The sequence below is a fragment of the Onychostruthus taczanowskii genome, unplaced genomic scaffold (genome assembly GCF_017590055.1).
Source record: "Onychostruthus taczanowskii isolate IOZ18803 unplaced genomic scaffold, ASM1759005v1 scaffold13, whole genome shotgun sequence".
Lineage (NCBI taxonomy): Eukaryota > Metazoa > Chordata > Aves > Passeriformes > Passeridae > Onychostruthus > Onychostruthus taczanowskii.
The window spans coordinates 10,715,933-10,736,479 of record NW_024498462.1 but is presented as its reverse complement, the minus strand read 5'-3'; the positions used below and the strand labels follow the sequence as shown (position 1 = coordinate 10,736,479).

The 20,547-nt window shown below is 47.6% G+C and overlaps 1 protein-coding gene across 1 annotated transcript; it reads left to right on the top strand.

Annotated features, from left to right (window-relative positions):
• The first annotated feature begins 14,198 nt into the window (after nucleotides 1–14,198).
• CYSLTR1 (cysteinyl leukotriene receptor 1) lies at nucleotides 14,199–19,738 on the top strand. Its single transcript, XM_041396759.1, has 2 exons — nucleotides 14,199–14,250; nucleotides 16,628–19,738. The coding sequence occupies exon 2, from the start codon at nucleotides 16,671–16,673 to the stop codon at nucleotides 17,709–17,711; it is 1,041 nt and encodes a 346-aa protein (XP_041252693.1). The 5' UTR covers nucleotides 14,199–14,250; nucleotides 16,628–16,670; the 3' UTR covers nucleotides 17,712–19,738.
• Nucleotides 19,739–20,547: the final 809 nt, after the last annotated feature.

Sequence of the window (20,547 nt, the reverse complement as noted above, 5' to 3'; positions counted from 1 at the left end):
AGGAGCATCCCACAGGCACGGTGGGGAGCAGCCAAGGGACACAGATCCAGCCACACACGGAGCACAGCTCCCAGGCTGATCCCACACCTGCCCCCAGGACGTGGAAGCAGGACATGGAAGGCAGTGACTCTGCCTCGGTTCTGATCAGCCAGGAGGGTTCACGGCTGCCCCACCCCAGCCCTGCCATTCCCTCAGCGCTTCCTGAAGCCATGGAGAGCTGTGGAAGGATAAAGCAGCGGAAATTCCAGGTGCTGCAAAGGATGGTGCAGGGAAGGAAGCCCAGTGCTCTCCTCCTCACCTGGGGGGAACATCTGCCAAAGGCACCCTTGGAAATAGGCACTGGACTGGGTGGCAATTAATGGAATTTGTGCTTGGATTTCGTGTGTAATTATTCATTTTTGTATTTGATTCTAAGGAGTGGATTTTGCCAGGGACTCTCCATAGCAGTTCTGTGTTTTAAAACTTTTGCTATACTTCACAACTTCTATTATCTTTTACAAGTCCTATTCCATTTCACAACTTCTGTTGGATTTGCTTATTTTTCTTGCCTGCCACGATGATACAACAGAACCAGCAGCTGCAAGAGCACAAATTCTGCAAACTGGCCACACTTTTCTCAGCAGATCAAAATTTCACAATGATTTGGGGACAGATACGATGAACCCGCCATCTCCCAGGGCACCACCCTTTTGGTGAGAGCTTCCCCTGTGCCACCCACCCTGTGAAAACAGCAGGAAACTCCTTTTTGGGGGGAGGTGGGAGGCTGAGATGGGGGATCTGAGACGGGGGCCCTGGCTGTGCCCAGTTTCACCAGCCATGGGGAAGGTGCTGGAATCTTTAATCAGCTCAATCATTTAATCTATTAATCTTTACCTCCCCCATGGCTGGTGGCTCCTCCTTGAACCCCCCCCCAGTGCCTCCACAAACAGAACAAACAGAGCTTTCCCAATTAATTTCTGTTTGCTAGAAGCTGGTTCCCAGTATTTTTCCATAACCTGTTTATTTTGTGCTACACCTTTGTTTGAAGGCGGTGCCCTGCAGTGATTACAGTGCCCTTTACAGCTGAACACTTTCTCTTCCTTTTTTTCTTTCTTTTTTTTTTTTTTTCCCCTCAGCTACTGAAGTTAATTAGCATTCAGGACTATGTAAGAAAATTTCAGTTTTCTTCTGTCTGAAGCCCTTCACTTTTGATCCATGAGGGTTTCCAGCACTTTTCCCTTGCCATCTCATAGAATCACAGAATAATGGAATCACAGAGTGCTCTGGGTTGGAAGGGAGTTTAAAGCTCTTCTCATCCCAGCCACGGGCAGGGAGAGCTTCCACTTTCCCAGATTGCTCCAAGCCCCATCCAACCTGGCCTTGGACACTTCCAGGAATGGGGCAGACACAGCTGCTCTGGGTCCAGGGCAATGACATCATCTGAATAATTTGTAATTTTAGGAAGTTTTTTAAACACACTTGAAGATTTCGAGGAAATTGAGGAAGGACAATTTTCTTTGCAAATAACTTTGCAGTTTGGTGCTACAAACCAGGTCCTGATTCCTGTTCCTTGGTGCTTATCCAGTTATCTGGTCCTGATGACTCCATCCTGATCCCTGGGCTGATTGATGGCTCTGCTACTCACAGTCTGGTCTGCTCTTCTCATGGTTTACTTTGGTTTTATTTTCTCTTGGTTTGTTTGAGAAACCAGAACAGCTCCTGTCAGATCTTCACCCAAGATATTCTGGTTTTCCCCTCATGAAGGGTCTCCTGCCTGGACATCTGACTTGACATCATTTCCCATCTTTATTTTCCTCAGAGAATGTGCATTTCTTCTGCACCTTTTGTGATTCCCCCCGAAGTTCTCCACAATTCCGCCTCTCCCTCACCTGGGAGAGTTCAAGAAGCTCCTTTTCAAAGTCAAATCCAACGGAATAATTGTCTCTTCTGGCTGGAAAAGGGAGAAGGAGAAGCCAGGTAAGTATTGGCAGGTGTGAGGAGGGTTGGGTGACACTGGGCAGAGTCTGGAGAGCAGGAGTGACCTGTCACGGCTCCCATTGCCACAAAGCCACAGCCAGGGCTCCACTGGCAGCAGAGCAGCAGGAGGTTCCCAAAAGTGCTGAGCTGACCTCCATGCCCTTCCTGATGGGAAACCAGCAGATCCTGCCTGCTGAAGAAGCAGGAACTGGCAAGGGTCAACTGTCCCTGCTGGCTCAGGTGTGGATGTGTGACCTGGGTGAACCTTGTCCCTCTCTCAAGAACATGAGTTTCCCTTTTTCACCTTTTGGAAGAGCTCATCAACAAAGGGAATCATCATCTCGCTTGTTTTATTGTCATTATTCTCCATTTTCAGGGTAGAAAAGGAAATTACCTTTTAATGAGAGCAAATGAGGGATAAAGCATTACTAATGGAATGTCCGTGCCTCGTGGAGAGTAATTCCAGACATAAAACAGGATTTCATCAGCCCCTTCTCAAGAGCTGGCAGGAAAGATTTCCTTACAGGGAGACAGGGACAAGGTTGATGGCACAATCCTTTCTATTAAGGTGTAGAATGGATCAAGATTACAGAAAAAGTGCATAAAGAAGTGGTGGTGATTCATAGAACTGGGGGGAAGGACTCAGTGCAAGACATTTAATGCAAATCTCAGTGTGCTCTGCCTTCCTCCTTCACAATTCCCATTTCCAGTGCAGAACAAATTGTGGAACAGCACTTTGGGACACGCCCTTCTTCCAGGAGCTGAGGTGGAAATTCCCACTGCTTCCCTTAGCTGAAATTTCGGGAATAGCTTGAATAAGTTTGGAAGTTCTCAGCTGACAGCTCTTCTAAGGAATCGTGCAGGGAGGGCTGAGCTTCCCCAGCCCTGCTCAGCTCCTCGGGGCTCTCATCCTGCACAGCTCTGCCCCTGCCTGCTCCTACCCCTCCCAGGAAATCCATGGAGCTCCTGGACTTGCCCTGAGCTGTGCCAGGGTCAGACCTTTGTGGGGTTTCTCTCTGCTCCTGTTGTGGTTTCACCTCAGTCTCTCACTCGTGTTCAAACTCTCCTGCTCAGATCAGTCTGGTTCCAGTTAAACTCTGTGATTTCCTTTGAGTCACAAGATTCCACTGCTCAGCTCATCCCCAGGGATGAGGCTGTCAGGAATTTCCCTGGAAGCCACAGATTTCCTCCTTTTTTTGCTGAACTCATCCACCTTCCCCACCCTCACACTCCCCCCATCCTGGTTGGGCTGTCTCCATCCTCACCACGGACCCATAGCAGGAAATTATTTCCATACAGGGTTTTCCTCAGCCACAAATTTTGCCACTTTTACCATTCCAGTGCTCTCCCCCATCCCACCAGGAGGGAGCCAGAGGCAGTGTGGTGCTGGGATTAATCCAGGATGTGGTGCCAGGGCCACTTCCACAAGGAGGTACCAGCCCAGAGGGGCTCAAGCAGAAGTGACATCTTCCCATGGCTCATCCAAAGCAGATTTACCTGGAGTAGGGTTTCTCCAACTTTTACACCATGTTGTAAAGTGAGAGCAGAGCAAACACTCATTGCAGCGGTGGGGGGTAAATGCAAAGTCATTGGAAAAGCCCAAAGGATCTTTTGGGATTGGAAAAGGATGGTGAAGGAATGGCTGGGGCATGGCAGGATTGGAGCAGGTGAAGCCTGTGCTGAGCAGGGATCTCTGAGAGCTCCCTCAGAGCTCAGATGGGAATCCCAAACCACTAGGGACAGATCCAGAGCCATGACCCATCTGCATCTGGATCATCAAACAAAGCAAACCCTTCCTCTACAGGGAGCTGAAAGCAGTGCATGAGGAATTACTGCTCACAGAAATCTCTCCTCTATGAATATTGGTTGTCTTCAGCTGGTGAGGACAAAGTTGTCAGAAAGAAAAAATTATTATTCCTTTAACAAACAATTCTAGGAGCTATTTTGGATGTTATTGTTGCATAAAAGAATGAAAGAGGAAACAAATTCTGAGCTATATTCATGCAATTCCCATATCAGCAAATGTGTTTGCTTTGGACAGATGACAGGAATTAGGAAAATGTTTCCTAGTGGGACCACACAGATGGATAAAAATAACTGGTAGAAAACCACCTAATTAGGAGAGTGACCCAAGTGTGCTGCTGCAAAATTTTGGGAGATCTGAGCTGCCAACCTGGGAAAATCCTTTTGAATCAAGAAAATCCTCAATTCCCTGCAAAGTCCAACCAGGGTTGGGTTTTTTATGGCAAAGGCCAATTAGGGTTGAGAGCTGGGAGAGGTCCCAAAGAGCTGGGACAGCTTTAGTTCCTGTGGTCTGGGGAAATGGGAGGAAACAGAGGAAGATGTTGGTTTCTGCTCAAAGAAATTCTGGTCATCAGTGCAAGTTGGTATCGGGATTTCCGGGCCTTATCACTTGGCAGGTCACAAACTCTGCTGCAGCTGATAAAAGATCTGGGGGCAGGGGGAGAGACACATCTGTTACACGGGGCATTGCCACACATTTTGGTGGGGTTTCTTAGGGCCTTGTGAGGGTTTTTCAGAAGAAACTGCCTTTTCCTGGCAGCTGAAGCTGCACAGGTGTCACCTGTGTCCCCACAGACCCAAGACTGTGCCAGTGGTCACCACCACAACCTGCACAGGGAAGGCTGAGGGTTTCCCAGCTTTCTGTAGCTTTTCTGGGATTTGTTCTTCCCTCTCTTTTGAAGAGAGCAGTGGGACATGGAAAATAGGACCTGTGAGCCACCTGCTGCTCCTGGCAGTGGCTGTGGAGAGCCAGAAGTTCTGGGGCTGCTCCATGGCAGGGTGAGCCAGGTGCTCGTGCTCACACAGCCCGATGGATTTGTTGGACCAGCAAATCCTTCCCAAATCTGTCTGGAAAACAAAAATAAAAGCTAAATACTGCTGCCCCTGTTCCATGGAGTCCTGCTGCACCTCAGGAAAAAGCACTTTGGGAAAAATCAGAAGGAATACACAGTATAGAAAGAATAATGGGAATAAAGCACAACTAAATAAATTACGAGGCAAGGCAATCCTCAGCTGAACTAATGGCTTGTGGTTCCTGCAGGGAAAGGTTGGGAGCTGGGAAAACAGCTTCCTGATGCTTTTATAATTCTGTTCCCATATTTAAAGGCTGGGATGAGAGGCTGAAATTTGATTTTTGAAGCAATAGAGAGACTTGATTGTGGATGGATTAATTATAAGTTAATGCAGAAATCAGCTGTCAGCCTGGAAGCTCAACAGAATCAGAGCTGATTTGACTCAGAGAGCCTCAGATGGCCAAAAAGGGCCAATTTTGGTGATGTAGGATCTGCAGGGAGCTGGAGTCAGCCAGAATTCTGAGATCAGAGAGAGTTTGCACAGAAATCCCCATTCTGCCCAGAAGGGGCTGGGGTTGGGATCAGTCCAAGGTCATTCCCAAGCCTGACCTTGCAAAGGCAGCGGGGTTTTGATGGACAGACAAACACAGACTAAACAGACAGAGGTGTGCTGAGGTGATTTATATCTGTGGGTCCTCAGACTGTGGCAAAATGGAAACAAGATCTCACAGAAATTATTTCAGGGAGCTCAAAGAAAGTTGGGAAAAGACCCAAATCCACCAGTGGCACTGACTGGAGTGAGCTGCACCTCTCTAACTCACAAAATGATGGCTCAGCAGCATCACAAAGAGGGGTTTCAGGGGATTTTTGGCAATGGGTGATGAACACCAGGCTGTACCAGGAGGTAATTACAGGAATCCTTCATCTCCCTGCTTCTCAGCTCTTGGAAATCCATTGGAAAGGGTTAAAAAGTGGATCATTCCAACAGAATTGTGTCCCAGTTTTGCAAAATCTCCACTGATACCAGAGTTATTTATCACCCACCCCAATCAGAGTTTTTCTTTGCCAGAAGTATTTTTGTGTTTTACAGGATGTAAGAATGGATGGAAACAGCCAAGTCTTCTTTGGCCTTGAAACTGCCCAAACTCAGCCTTAATATGGTCATAAATATTCAAGATAATATATTTATGTATAAATATTTGAGTTATTAATATTAAGTTATGCATTTAATTGCTGGTTTGAACTGGAGATCAACACTCATGAATCACTTTTGGAATGTTGATCCCAGTCCTGACTGTCCCCAGCAGAGGCTGACAAGGGACACCAGCCTGGGCTGGGATCGTCCCCAGCCTCCACCACCTCCTGGAGCACCATTTGAGACATCACTGATCACAAGGGAGATGATCTTTTGTGTGATATAATTTTTGGTTTTTGGTTTTTTTTAGGAAGAAAGCTTTCTCACTGGCTGCCTTGGCTGCTCCCCTGTCCTTCCCTAACCCAGGTAAATATTCCATTTTAAAACCGATTCCTGGCATTTTATGGGCCTGGGCTGCACAGAGCAGTTGAATCATAGCAGAAAAAGAATAAAAACCTTCTTCAGTGATCATTAAAAGCACCTGAAAGAGCCATTCTCAGCACATGAGATAAGAGCAGGAAGCATTTTTGCTTCCCAGAGGAAGCATTTCTGGGCTGATCAGGAGTTGATTGCTGGTCTGGCCTGAGAGCACGTCATGAAATCCAAGCAGAAAGGATGGGAGGTTGTGGAGCAAACAATGGGAGCAAAAGCAGCTCAGCGTGCTGGTGTAGGGTGGTACAGACCACACAACTGCTCGCTCTGATGGAAAATGTGAATTATTTTCAGGCAGATCGACTGGTGACATTCAGGAAATGAGAGATCGTAACGATTAAAACCAAAACTTTGATTTCATAAAGATTTCTGGTGATATCTGCTGCAATCTGCTGTAGAAGCAGAGCTGCAGGAGGGCTGGAGACGGGCACTGGTGCTGTAGGAACATCTTTTCACAAATTCTTGGTACTTGGGGTGTCCTTATCTGCTCTCAACTCTGCACAAAGGGCCTGGTTAAGTCATCACTCATCAGGGGCTTTCTCTTTGCATTTTTCCTTTCAAGTCAACAAGAAAACAAAACAAAAAAAAAAGCCCTCAAGATGAGAACCTGAGTGCTCAAAGAACAGGAAGTTTCTGAAACACTCTTTCCTGTGGTGTTTTTAACCAAACACTTTGCATATCTGATGCTCCAGATCCCCCAGTCTGGAGGGCTCAGTTCTTGTTGTCTCCAGTTCCCGTGCTGCAATTGCACACCCGGCTCTTGAAGAAGGGAGAGTTCCTCAATTCCTCAATGAGGAATTCCTCAAAGAGGAACCAGTGTGTTGTTGCCACTCCAATTTATTCTGCTCCAAAGTTGAATTTTTGGGTTGGCCTTGGCTGCCCTGACGTTTCCCTTGGCTGAAGAACCCGGGCGTGTCCAACCCCCGGTTCCATCCTCCCTTCTCCTTTCTCCAACAGCTTGATTAGGCTTTTCCCGTTTTACATTGGCTGGTTTTTAATTATGTCCCTCCAAGTTCTTATCTCTCTCCCCATTCTTGCAGGCTCCATGTGATCCCTGTTTATTCCTTTGGGAATAAAAAGCCCAGGACTGAGCTCTCTTGTATTTCTGGGGTTCCCAGACGAAGGAAGGAATGATGCATTTATTTATTATTTTATTATCTGTATTACATTAAAGAATACTGAACTAAACTATGCTAAAGAATACAGAAGGGATACTTACCAGAAGGCTAAAAGATACTAAAGAAAACTCGTGACTCTTTCTCCAGAGTCTGACACAGCTTGGCCCCAGTTGGCCAATAAGTCAAAAACAATTCACATGAAACCAATGAAACAATCACCTGTTGGATAAAGAATCTCCTACCACATTCCAAAGCAGCAAAACTCAGGAGAAGCAAATGAGATAATATTGTTTTCCTTTTTATCTGAGGCTTCTCAGCTTCCCAGGAGAGAAATCCTGGCGAAGGGATTTTTCCAGAAAATATGAGGGTAACAGAGCTTCAATCTCAGTCTGGACGTGGGGCTTTCCCTGTCAGTCAGTAACAGAATCAACCTCGAGGTGCAGATCATTTTATCACTCAAATACAGCCCAGAAATCCAGGAATATTATCCTAAAAAGAAGTAAAATGGCACTTGCGCACATGGTCTTGGCTTGGCAGTGCTGGGTCATGGTTGGATAAATGACCTTCAGGGTCTTTTCCAACCTAAATCACTCTGTGATTCCAGTTCCCCTGGTGGTTAATGTGAAGTAGTAGAAAAATGAGGTTTCTCCTGGGAAGTTTGTCTTGGCCTTGTGTTCCCCATGTCTTCCCAGGGCAAAACTGTGAATGAGAACAGAGAGCACAGGTGCAAATAAAATAAAATGGGAATAATTAAAAGGTTAATCCCATTGCAAAGTATGTTTGGTCATCAAAGATTAATTATGGAGGTTTAATTGACCTGGCATTTCTTCTTAATAGCTTTTAAGGAAAATCTGACTTCCACATGGCTGTATCTCCACAATTAAAATGGAGCTCTTCAAATGCAAGGCAGGTTTTGCATCCTGATGGATGTTTCCTGAGAAAAGCCTTTGGCAGGGGCTGCAGTTTTATTCCAACACAAGATGTTGGACATGATCTCTGGGATTCTGTGGAAAATACTGAATGTGTGCTGTGTCCCAGATAATTCTCTGGCCATGCTCGAATCCCGAGCACCACTTCAATATCCCAGGCTGCACTCAATAAATTCAGGCTCCAACTGTCACCCATGACAGTTGAATTTGGGGATCTTTGAACTATTTTCCAACCTTGCTTATTCTATGGTTCATTAATTCACATGAATTTGCCCCTCTGTTCAGATTTGGACAAATTTCCAAGAGCTACAAGCCCTAAAAATAATATTGATGCCAAAAATCCACTTACTTTCATGCTGTTTATTCCAATCCCTTTCCCAAAAGAGAATGCCAATTTGCACAGGCTATTTTTGGCTTTTCAGTTTACTTTCCAAAAGATTAAAGCAAAACTTATCTATAAGGAATTTTTGCCTTTGTGCTGTTGAGTTTTCTGGGAAAGTTTGTTTTCTCATCTTCCAGCAACAAAGTCTGGTGGATTTTGGCATGAGAGAACTCTGCTGTCAAAAAATGATCATCAGAGAGTTAAAATGTTACTTTTGTGGTTGAGAAAGGCTCCCAGTAGCCCCAGTTGGGAGGGTTAAAGTCACTGGTGGCTTGCAAGGACCCTCACACCCAGCTCCAGCCTGAGGGTCAATAATGTACCTTTTGGTCTGCCCCATTCTGAGAAAAATATTAGGATGAAAGGATAACTTGGAGAGGTTTATATAATACAGACTTCCCACTGATTCTACAAAACCAGGAGAATTCATAGAATTTCCCAGCTCCTCATAAATAAATCATGAGGGATGGGGAAATGTTTTCAGGCTGTTTTTCCCTGACAATGCTTCATCTGAAAGGGACGCTGCAGATTCCCTGAGTGTTTTTTCTGTGATGGGACTTGTGAAATACCAGAGGCAGAACTCAAACCCAACCCTATCTGCCCCATCTGCTGCAGCCCTCGTGTTCCACATACAAAACAGGAAGGGGAAGCAGCAATTGGCTCTATCAGAACAGCATCTCCAGTCAGAGTGGCTCTTTGTTCTCACAGGTTGAAAACTGTGAAAAAAAAACCCAACCAAGGAAATGCAGTTTTTCAACTCAGCAGTTCAAAGGTTTTTGATGATAATGGCTTTGACTTTTTTCTGAGGTGACCTCAGACACTCAGGATGCTTTTCCTGGCACCCAGCACTGCTGGACCCGGAGGTGTCCCATGCCTGGTGGAGCCCATCCCATAATGACTCTGAAGTGTACAAGTTCAAGCCTTCTCTTTCATAAAACCACATGTAGAGTGTGACCATCTGACTGCACATGGGCTGGTTCCTGCTGGGTCCTTCACCCACCAAACCACAGCAGAAGGATGGCTCAGGATCCTTGTTTGGAGGTTTGGCCTCATGAATTGTCCTTTGATTAAAACATCATTTCCAGAAGTTTTCCTTGGCAGGAGAACCTGACATGTCTGTCCTCTGTCCTGAAGATCCCTCTGAACCCAGTGTGGACCACTTTAGGGAGGAGTGGAAGTGCAGCTCCAGGAGCTGTGGCAGCGGGGACTGCCCTGTCCCTGTCCCCACCCCGTGGCAGCTCCACTTCCCAGAAAAGGCCACACAAACTCTCCCTCTTGGGTTTTTGAGAGGAAATCCTGCCAGTGAAACAGAAACAATCAGTTATCCCTGGCTGATGCCTTTGGTGATTCCTAGATTTGTCACCCATCTCCATCCCCACCTCTTTTTCTGGGGAGAAATCAGCATCATTCTCCAAATGTTTGGGATAACAAGGGCTGAATGTGGTCCATGCACTCAGTCCTGGCAATAATTTATTTTATTCATCTCAGCAGAGCAAGTGCTTTGTCCCAAAAAATGCTGACTGGAGACCATGCTGAAAGTGTCCAACTATCTCCCCATCTTCCCTCAGTCCTCTTTCCTCAGCAGCCACTCGAAAAGTTGAATTTGCAGCAGGATTTGATGGGCTGAGTGAAAAGGGGTGAAGGTTTCCTTCACAGGAGGTTCCCCAGCTCTGGTTTCCCACAAAAAAACAGGGAATAGAGAATTTTGTTGGCCTCATGTCTTGGAATGGAGCAGCTTCTCACAGCTGCCAGTGCAGGACACCCATTAATATCAATCCCTAAAAACTAAGGGGAGATGGGGGCAGTGTTGGAAGTGTGACAACAACTCAGATTCCCTCTGTTGGAGCTGGGTGCTGATAACACCAAGGGTTTGACCTCTGGATAAGCCATTCCCTTAAAAGTTGGACTTGATGATCCTTGTGGGTCCCTTACAGCTCAGAATATTCTGTGATTCTGTGAATTCCCTGTGTTGAGTCCAGGGAATAAAGAGATCCAAGTTTAGGTGAGAACAAGGGGTGATCCCCTGGAGAAGCCGCTCCCACTGAGGGAAAGGAGCTGATACAGCAAAGGGGATCCACACCCTTGGCAAGCAGCAGAGATGACTTCTCCAAACAAGGGGAAGCAGAGGAGGAGGGATCCAAAGCCACCACGCAGCAGCTGCTGACAGCACCGTTCCTCTGTGTGGTTTTGTGTCACCCAAACAGCGACCCAGCCAGCCCGGGGCTGACCCTGCTCGGGGGATGGCCCTGACCCAGCACTTCCCGGGGCACAGCCCCCTGTTTCAGAATCACTGTGGGCTGCCGGCCTTCAGGGCACAGAATTTATTGCATTGAAAGGCCCTTCATGTCCACTGACACTGGGGGGACACCTCCAAAGCTGCCCTTTCCTTTGCTTTCCCACCCCTGTGCAGTGGAAGCTCATCCCTGCTCCAGGGGCACTGTTCCAGTGCAGTGCCCTCATTAACCCCCACCAAGAGCTTTCCATCCTCCTTCCCTCTGTTTTTTTTTTTTTTTTTTTTTTTTTTTTTTTTTCCCCCCTTCTGCTTTCCTCCTGTGCTTTATTCACTTCCAGGGGGGACATTCCTGGGATGATAACTGAAGCCATGTACATTCCAGGTGTGGCTGTCTGAGTCCAGCTGATCAGGACAGGCAGAGCATTCCCAGGTCTCCATGCCTGATTTCAGGCATCTCCACAATTCTGCTTTTCTGGAGAAATCCTGCAGCTGACATTGCCCCTGGGAGTTCCCTGCCAGTGTCATACAGCCCAACCCTCTCCAAATATCTTGGGGCAAGTCTGAAGCTGGGACACCATCCTTATCCCATGAGATTCCAAGACAAAGGAATTATTTGGGAAGTCACAGGAGAGGAAAGAGAATGCAACATTGTTAAGATGTTTGTTTCCTCACGAAACCCCACCTTTCTGCTCTCCTGTCTTAAACAGCCAGAGTGGAAATTGCCAATGCTGGAGGGATTTTTCATTCACTCTGGGAAGTATTTAGGCTTTTAGGAAGTTGTCTGGAAGTCCTGCAGCAAAGAGATAAGCAGTGTGCTGGATCAGTGGCATTCAGGACACTTGAGGAAGGGCTCAAGTTTTGGAATCTGGTGCCATTGGAAACTTCCTGGAATCTGGCAGGAGTTGCAGGAATTTGGGGTCCAGGGGGAGAAGGCAATGGAGGGTCAATCCATGCTAAGAGACAACCCTAAAGCATGGTCAGGCTCTTCCCAGATTTGAATGGTCCCAGACAGATTTCCAAAGCCTCATTTGTGTCTTTATTCCTTATCCCATTGTAGTCTAGAAAGGGAATCAGAGGAGTTACAACAAATCAAATTGCTCTTATCAGACCTAAAGTGGATTGCTTTGCTGGGGTTTTCTTCACCCTCATTCCTCTGGGAATTAATCCAAGACTCCTTTTAGGAGTCCTCCCCTCCCCTTGCTCTCCTCTGGATCTCCTCACATGTTGATATATCAGGGAGGTACAGCAATCCTGCCACCCAAATTCCACGTGTCATCTTTGTCCCATCAGGTCAGAGCTGCATTCTGAGCTCCTCCTGGATTCAGCATGGAAACCCTCCCCACCAAAACTCTGGCTGCAATTCCAGCACATCTGGAACAGCAGCAGCCTCCTCGATCCCACACCAACCACAGTCTGACTTTGCAACTAGAAATCTTCCTGTTCTTGAGAGTGAAAGGCAGAAAAGAAAAAGGAAGAGGAAAAAAATATAAAGGAAAGAGAAAGAAAAGGACAAGGAACTGAGTGGCAAAAAGCAGAAGGAATGGCCAGAAAAGGCAACAAAAAAAGCAGAAGAATGGCTGAATAACAGCAGAATGTGCACCACAATTAAAGCAAACTCCAGAGGCAGCTCCCGGCACAGGAGATTGCAGCAGTGCAAGGAATTGTCCAGTCTTGGAGGCTTTTGGACCTCCATCCTTGAAAAATCTTCAAAATCAGGTGGAACAAAGCCCTGAGCAGCCTGGCCTGGATCAACTGGAGTTGCACTGGAGATCTCCTGAGGTCTCCTCCAGCCTGAATCATCCCATGATCCTGCCATTTGACTGTTCCCAATATGCTGCCAAGCACCTCTTGGGAGCTGGACAGGCTTCCTGGGCACGGGTGGGTGAGGAAGGGTGGGAAGCTCTTGGGAAGGGCATAGGGAAAAGGTGCATTTCCTTCTCACACACCTTCATTGTTCATGGAGAGCAGGGTCAAAGAGAAACTGTCACATCCACAGCACCGTGGCTTTGGAAAGTCCAAAAGCAGCCATAGGAATGGAGCTGGGGCAGGAAAAATGGCTGGGAATTCTCCCAGGAAGTCACACAACAGCAGCACCATGGAAGAGCTGTGCTGGTGTGGCTTCACAGCTTCACAGAAACGTGGGGTCACTGGAACAGAGCTGGACAGGCTGAGCCTGGGGACATCAGCAAGGTGGGAGCCAGGAATGGCCATGAGGACAGGGAGATGTCCATGAGGACGGTGACCCATGTGGTGGGTTCAGCAGGGCTGGCTTTAATCATGGAATGGTTTGGGTGGGAAGGGACCTTAAAGCCCATCCAGTGCCACCCCTGCCATGGGCAGGGACAGCTTCCACTGGAGCAGGTTGCTCCAAGCCCTGTCCAACCCATCCCTGGACACTTCCAGATGCTCCAGTGCCACTTGGAGCTGTTCCCACCATGCATAAAGGTTTCTTCTCCCAAAGGATTCCCCACTGCCTTGGAGAAGCCAAGAGCTGCTGGGCCCCGCTACCCCCTGTGACCATCCACATTCTAGTCAAACCTGGAGACAGGAGAATAGAAGAAATCCTTAACTCCTTGGCAAAAGGTGGGAACAGCATATTATACATCCTCAAAAGAAAGCCAATATAATACATTTAAAATTCAGGGTGGGACAGCCGCCACTTAAAATATTCAACATTTAGAAAAGTAACACTTCATTTGATATGGCCATATGGAGTTTGTTTGGTTTTGTTTGGGGGGTATTTTTTATTTTTGGTTTGGGCTGTTTTGGTTGGTTTTTTTTATTGCTATTTTTTTTTCTCGACAAAGCCACAGCTGTTTAAAAACAGACAAATATAGAATATTTTGAGATGCTGGAAGAATGGAGATTCGTGAGAATTCGTGAGAATTCTGTTTTGCCTCTGATGAGACCAACATCAAAAAGTCTCCTAAAAGCTATTTCGAAACAAATTTGTTAACACTGATGTCAGAGGTGAGCTCCCTGCCAGTTACAAGCAGGAGTAAAATACTCACAGAACAAACACAGGGAGGGGACCCCGCCAGTTCCCATCAGACCGGGGGGGCTTGGGCACGGCTGGAAGCTTCCAAGTGCTGTTTCCTAGGAAGATGGGAAAACCCTGGAAAAGCTGACGGTTTCGGGGTCCCGGTGGGGCCGGGGCGGGGCCGGGGGCGGGATCGGGGGCGCGCCCCGCTTTAAGAGCGGCGGGAGCGCGCCTGGGACAGATCCGCGCCCGCTCCGACCCGCAACGCTCCGGTAAGGGCTGCACCGGGGCTGCACCGGGGCTGGGAGGTCCCGGGGGGTCCCGGGGTGAGGGGTGGGGGGGCTTTGCTTCGGTGCCCCCGCTTGTGCCGTGTCCTGGTTTGAGCCGCTGGATCCTCCCCGGAGCGCAGCCGCGCCGCTAATGAGCTGCGGCGTTAATTAGCGGCCGCGATGATCGCTCCGTTCCTGTCCTGTGTCCCCGCGCCGTCCCCTCGCAGAGGGGGTCTGGGGCTTGTGAGAGGAGTTTGGTGCTTTGGGGCATTCCCGTCCCTCCCCCGGGACGGGGAATGCAGAGCCCGGAGCGTTCCTCGGGATGGGGATGTTTCGTGTTAGTGCTTGGAACGAACGACAGCAGCGGCTTTGTGCTTTTGGGTTCTGTAATTAAATTGAGTGTAATCTACTGGGGGCCAGAGATGCTCCGAGAGCTGGAGTGCCTCTGCTCTGGAGCCAGGCTGGCAGAGCTGGGGATGCTCACCTGGAGAGGAGAAGGATCCAAGAAAACCTTAGAGCCCCTTCCAGAGCCTGAAGGAGTTCCAGGAGAGTTGGAGAGAAACTTGGGACAAGGCATGGAGGGACAGGGCAAGGAGAATGGCTTCTCACTGCCAGGGATAGATGGGATATTGGGAAGAAATCCTTTCCTGTGAAAACCTGGCACAGGGTGCACAGAGAAGCTGTGGCTGCCCCATCCCTGGCACTGTCCAAGGGACCTGGGATGGTGGAAGGTGTCCCTGCCCGTGGCAGGGATGGAATGGGATGAGCTTTAATGCCCTTTCCAGCACAAACCAGTCTGTGACTCTATGACAAGCTATACATTTATCTGTGCTGCATCAGACTGGGAGAATAGCAGTAGTTCAGGGTTTTGCTCTCTTTGGGAGCTTTTTCTCATCCACTGCGGTTCCCTTTCACCCCGTGAGCTGAATTCACCAGCACACAAATAAATGGCTCAGTGAACCGTGACTGTACAAATAAAAAAGTGGCAGAAGCGATGTTTGTCTTCAATTCATGATGCAAATGTAAAGCCTCTGCTGGGAAATGCTCTTTTATGGGATTCTTGTTGATTTTTACAGATGCATTTCTGGGTGTGATATTCTCTCACATTTAAGGAGTTGGATTGTGAATATCAGTTTCCTTTTGGTTGCAAAACTCAAATTATGTTTAGAAATAAAATAGAAAACAAGTCTCGCTTGCCTTTTTGACAAATACCTGGAGTAGTTGTTTAAATTGTGGGCAGGTTGCTGGAGTGAAGGCCATAATGTAATAAAAGCATAAAAGATCCTTGACACATGGACTGGTGCCTTTGTTCAGGATTTCTAATGAACATCAGTGCCTCTACCCTCGGGTGGTGACAGTCCCCTCACTGACACCTGCTCAGCTTTCGCTCACTTGTGCATTGGAGATAATCAAAGGATTCTTTTAAAAGAGTACAAACACCAAAATAGCTGAAATTTAACTGACACCTGGAAGCCCTGAGCATCCCAGAGCAGTTCTGAATTCTGACTTCAGTAAGTCCTGGGGGCAGACAGAGAATCTAATAATGCCAAGTTATTTGTATGGGTGAAAATATATTTATCAGCAATTTTGAGCATATTCATGGTACAGTTGTGGGTTCTCATGGCTGATCTTGACCCAGCTTCTGCTTTTGTTGTTGCTATGATGTCCTGTTATTTCAGCTGGCTCTTGTCCTGCAGTTCTGGTCTCAAACTGCAAGGGAAGTTCTGTGTTTGAACCATTAGAAACTCAAAATCAATCAAAAAATAAAAAAGAGGATAATCAGGACTGAACAATTATTAGGATCCAGGACCACTCCTCCTATTTTAAATTCCATAGTGCTGTTGTCACCTTCATTATCCCTCTCTGCTGTTTTGCTGAGTAGCTGCCTCAGTGTGGGAAGAGTTAAGAGATTTTTTGATAATTTAATGTCCTGATGTCTTGGTCTTGAGTTGCACCACGGGAGATTTAGATTGGATGTTAGGAAAAATTCCTTCACTAAAAGGCTCATCAAACCCTGGCACAGGCTGCCCAGGGAGGTGCTGGAGCCATCATATGTTCCAAAACGTACGGATGTGGCACTAGGGGGCATGAATTAGTGGTGATCATGGTGGTGGTGCTTGATGGTTGGACTTGATGGTCTCAAGGGTCTTTTCCTTAAGGATTCCATGGTCCCATGATGTGATTCCATGACTCTGCCACATTTTGTCACTCATAACCAGTTGTTGGTACCTGGTGAAGAAAGGTGGATGTAGTGGGGATGGGTCAGATCCACACCCTTTCTCAGCTCTCTCCTGAGACAGATGACAGATTTCTCCTCTTACTTCATCACGGATATTTATTTTCCTGTCCTGCTATACTTCACCTTCATTTTCCCCCCCAGGCCTGACACCACCTCCGGGGAGTGGGTGCCTCAGCCGGGCACCATGACAGCGCTGTCCCCCAACCTGTCGTGCCACCACCACTCCATCGACGACTTCCGCAACAGCGTCTACTCCACGCTCTACTCCATGATCAGCATCATGGGCTTTGTGGGGAACGGCGTGGTGCTCTACGTGCTGATCCGCACGTACCGGCAGAAAACGGCCTTCCAGATCTACATGCTCAACCTGGCCCTGTCCGACTTCCTGTGCGTGCTCACCCTGCCCCTGCGCGTCATCTACTACGTGCACAAGGGCCACTGGTTCTTCAGCGACTTCCTGTGCCGCCTCTCGTCCTACGCGCTCTACGTCAACCTCTACTGCAGCATCTTCTTCATGACGGCCATGAGCTTCTTCCGCTGCATCGCCATCGTCTTCCCGGTCCGCAACATCAAGCTGGTGTCGGAGAAGAAGGCGAAGTTTCTGTGCGTTGGCATCTGGGTGTTCGTCACGCTGACGAGCGCGCCCTTCCTGCGGAACGGGACGTACCAGCTCGGCAACAAGACCAAGTGCTTCGAGCCGCCGGAGAACTCCCAGAAGACAAACATGGTGGTGATCCTGGATTTGATCGCCCTCTTCGTGGGCTTCGTCTTCCCCTTCGTCATCATCACCATCTGCTACACCATGATCATCCGCACGCTGCTGCGGAACTCGCTGCGGAAGAACGAGGCCAACCGCCGCAAGGCCGTGTGGATGATTGTCATCGTCACCGCCACGTTCCTGGTGAGCTTCACGCCGTACCACGTCCTGCGCACGGTGCACCTGCACACGCTGCGCCTGCGGGGCCCCGGCTGCGGGGACACCGTGTTCCTGCAGAAAGCTGTCATTGTCACCCTGCCCCTGGCAGCTGCCAACTGCTGCTTTGACCCCCTCCTCTATTTCTTCTCCGGGGGAAACTTCCGGCAGAGACTCACCACGCTGAGGAAGGCGTCCTCCTCCAGCTTGTCGCAAGCCTTCAGGAAAAAGATCTCCGTGAAGGACAAGGAGGGGGAACCCTTTGGAGAAAGCCAGAGGGAAAATGGAAAGGCAGCTGTGGCTCCTTCGTAAGGAGGTTAAACTTTCCCCTCAGAGCTCTGGTGGGGGATGGAGATCTCTGAACTCTTCCAGAAGATGGGATGGAGGCTTTCAAGCCTTCGTTGCAGTTAAATAACTGTGGACAGTCGCTGGTTTGTGGTGGCAGAGCTGCTGCTGGGGCTGGGCAGCCCCTGGGACCCCCAGAGCCACGTGGGACAGAACAGCCACCACCAGCAAGCTGTGGAGCTGCTGCTGAACTCCCCAACCCCTTCCAAGGCTGTATTTGGGCATTTGCTTCGTTTCACAACTTTCCAAGAGCGTTAATTCCCCGAGCCAGCGGGAAATGTACACAAAGCTTGCGGCGCGTGGGGAGCTCCTGATGAACAGCGAGGGCAGAGTTTTCACTGCAGCTTCAAACAGCCGCCAAGTTATTTACACAGCAAGGCCAGGATAATTCCTGCCCTGCTCCCAGCTGCCTCTGGATTTTGGTTTTTATGATCATTATGTGTGTTTTAGGCTCCCAGGGCTGTGCCTGGGCTGCAAATCAGGATGGGCCTCTCTCTCACCCCCCCAAGCAGCTCAGGAGGCTTTGGTGGGCAGCAGATTTGCCAGTGTTTTCCCAGTTTCTAGAAAAATCCATGGGATCAGTTGTAGAATTGCAGTATCCTACTGTGCAGGATAACTTAGGAATAAGGATAAGAGGGAACCTTATTTCAGTGGGACTGGTCCTGAAGTGATGGCTGCAGGATTCAGAATATCACTCCAGTTTTTGGGGAAGTTTTAGGTAAAAGTGGAGCTCTGCATGCTTGGAGTCAGATTAGCCTTTCTCAACTATTGGCCAAGGGTGTTAAATTAATGATAAATATTTAAAAAAGCTCTCCAGGATGTTTGATTCTGTTCCAGAGTGTTCACCTCACCCACACCTGGCAGCAAAGAGGCAACATGAGACCCTTGGAAAGACTTTTAGGAAGAGCTGGAGATTCAAAATCTGAGTCTGGATGAGATGTGATGCTGAAAAACATTGGGCTCTTTTTCTTCTGTAAAGAAAAACTTTAAACTCTTGGATAGAGGGAAATATTCCTGTACTTTTCCAGGGGATCTGCAGGAAGGTAGCTCCAGCTCTGCTGGAGCAGAGCCCGGCCGGAAATGTGCGACACATCCCGGCAGAAATGGAAATTCTTGTGGGATTAAACCTCGCTGGTCATTTATCAACTCCTTCTCCAACTGAAAGTGTGTTTGGATATAGTATTTATGAAATTACTCGATGTTATCTTCAATAAAGAAAACAGTTTTAGTAGTGAAGAATAACAGTGAGCAAAAGGAGTTTGGCTTGGACAGGCATCTGCTGGAGAAATTATCTGTACAGATAATTGGAGTATGAATTCTCTCTTGGCACCACAGCCCTAGGTCAGCAAAAGGCACTTAAAAAGCCAAATTCACTTGCAGGATAAATTATGGATGTGAATTTCCAAGGAGATATGAAATTCCTTTGTTAAATTTGAAGGATAAAGCAGGAGAGGGCTGAAAGCTGCTGCTGTAGAGTAGAGTTAGAGACCCCCATAAACACCCAGGAGGGCAGAGCCAAGAGTTCAAGCTAGAACTGCAAATTGTTCAGGGAAAAAATGTGAATGAATTGGCTAAAACTCATTTTCAAGGGTCAGCACTGAGTATTCCACTTGTGTCTCCAGGCTTTAAAGGTATTGTAAAACTGTAAAAAATCCTCATGGATTTTTATTTGGAATATGCAGAAATAACATGCCCATTCCCAAAGTTTAAAATATTGTACAGTAAAGCTAAGTGTTTATATATATATATATGTATATATTGCAAAGCATTTTTATTGTACCAGATGTATCTTTTAACCTTTTGCCCTTTTTATTTGAATGAGACAATGTTAATGGCAAAGGAAATGGCAGCTTTTTTCTTTTTATTTTCTTTTTTTTTTGTGCAATAGGAATGCCTGTTTTAAAAAACTACTGAAAGCCAAACGAAGACATGGCAAGTGAAATTTTAATTACTGTTTTCTGTGGCTCATTTGAAAGTCTCTGTTACAGATTCTTCTTCCCTACAATAAAACTTTATTTGCACACAGCACCAGAGTGTAATATTTGCTTAATAATAATAGTTTATAATGGTGGAATAAACACTAAGAGCAGCACAGATGTTGCTGAGATGCTGGGGAGTTATTTTGCTCCAGCCAGACTGGACTTTGCCATAGCCCAGCCTCCCTGGAGCTGCTGTCTGGGGATCTGTTGGAGCCAAAACAATTCTGAGGGTCTTGGTAGACCTTGCAGTGGTGGAGCAGTCCAACAAAAAGCAGCTGGAACCTGGATAAATTGGGATTTACAGACAGAAGATGCTTGGAAGACAGCTGGAGGGGCAGGGATGCTCCCGGTGAGGGGGATTTTTGTCTGTTCTGTGTGGTCACACATCACAAATGCACAGGAAAATCTGCTGGGAATGTTTTCTCCTTGGAGTTCCCCAAAGCAGGTGCAGGGTCTGCAGGGGGGTGTTTGGTTATAAAGCTCCAGCCCAGAGGGGTGAGGAGGAATATATTTATTTTATATATATATATATATATATATATATATATATATATGTATGTATGTATAATTATATATTAATATTTATTGTTTGCCACCAGCTCCGGGTGACAATGTCCCCGTGTGTGCCTTTGTGGACACAGCAAAGTGCTGCCCTGGCAGCAAATCCCAGGCAGGTTCTGCTCAGGAATAGGAACCTGGAGAGAAAGCTGTGCAGAGAAACAGGGATTGGTACTGGGATGGGGCAAGTGAGGAGTTGTGTTTTTGGGGCTCTACACCGTGACAGGAGCTGGGAGTTGGGGACCAAGTGTCACTCTGGTGCCAGA

Bases quoted from the DNA above. Each gene is read 5' to 3' on its own strand.
- CYSLTR1 (XM_041396759.1), top strand. From the start codon at position 16,671: ATGACAGCGCTGTCCCCCAACCTGTCGTGCCACCACCACTCCATCGAC.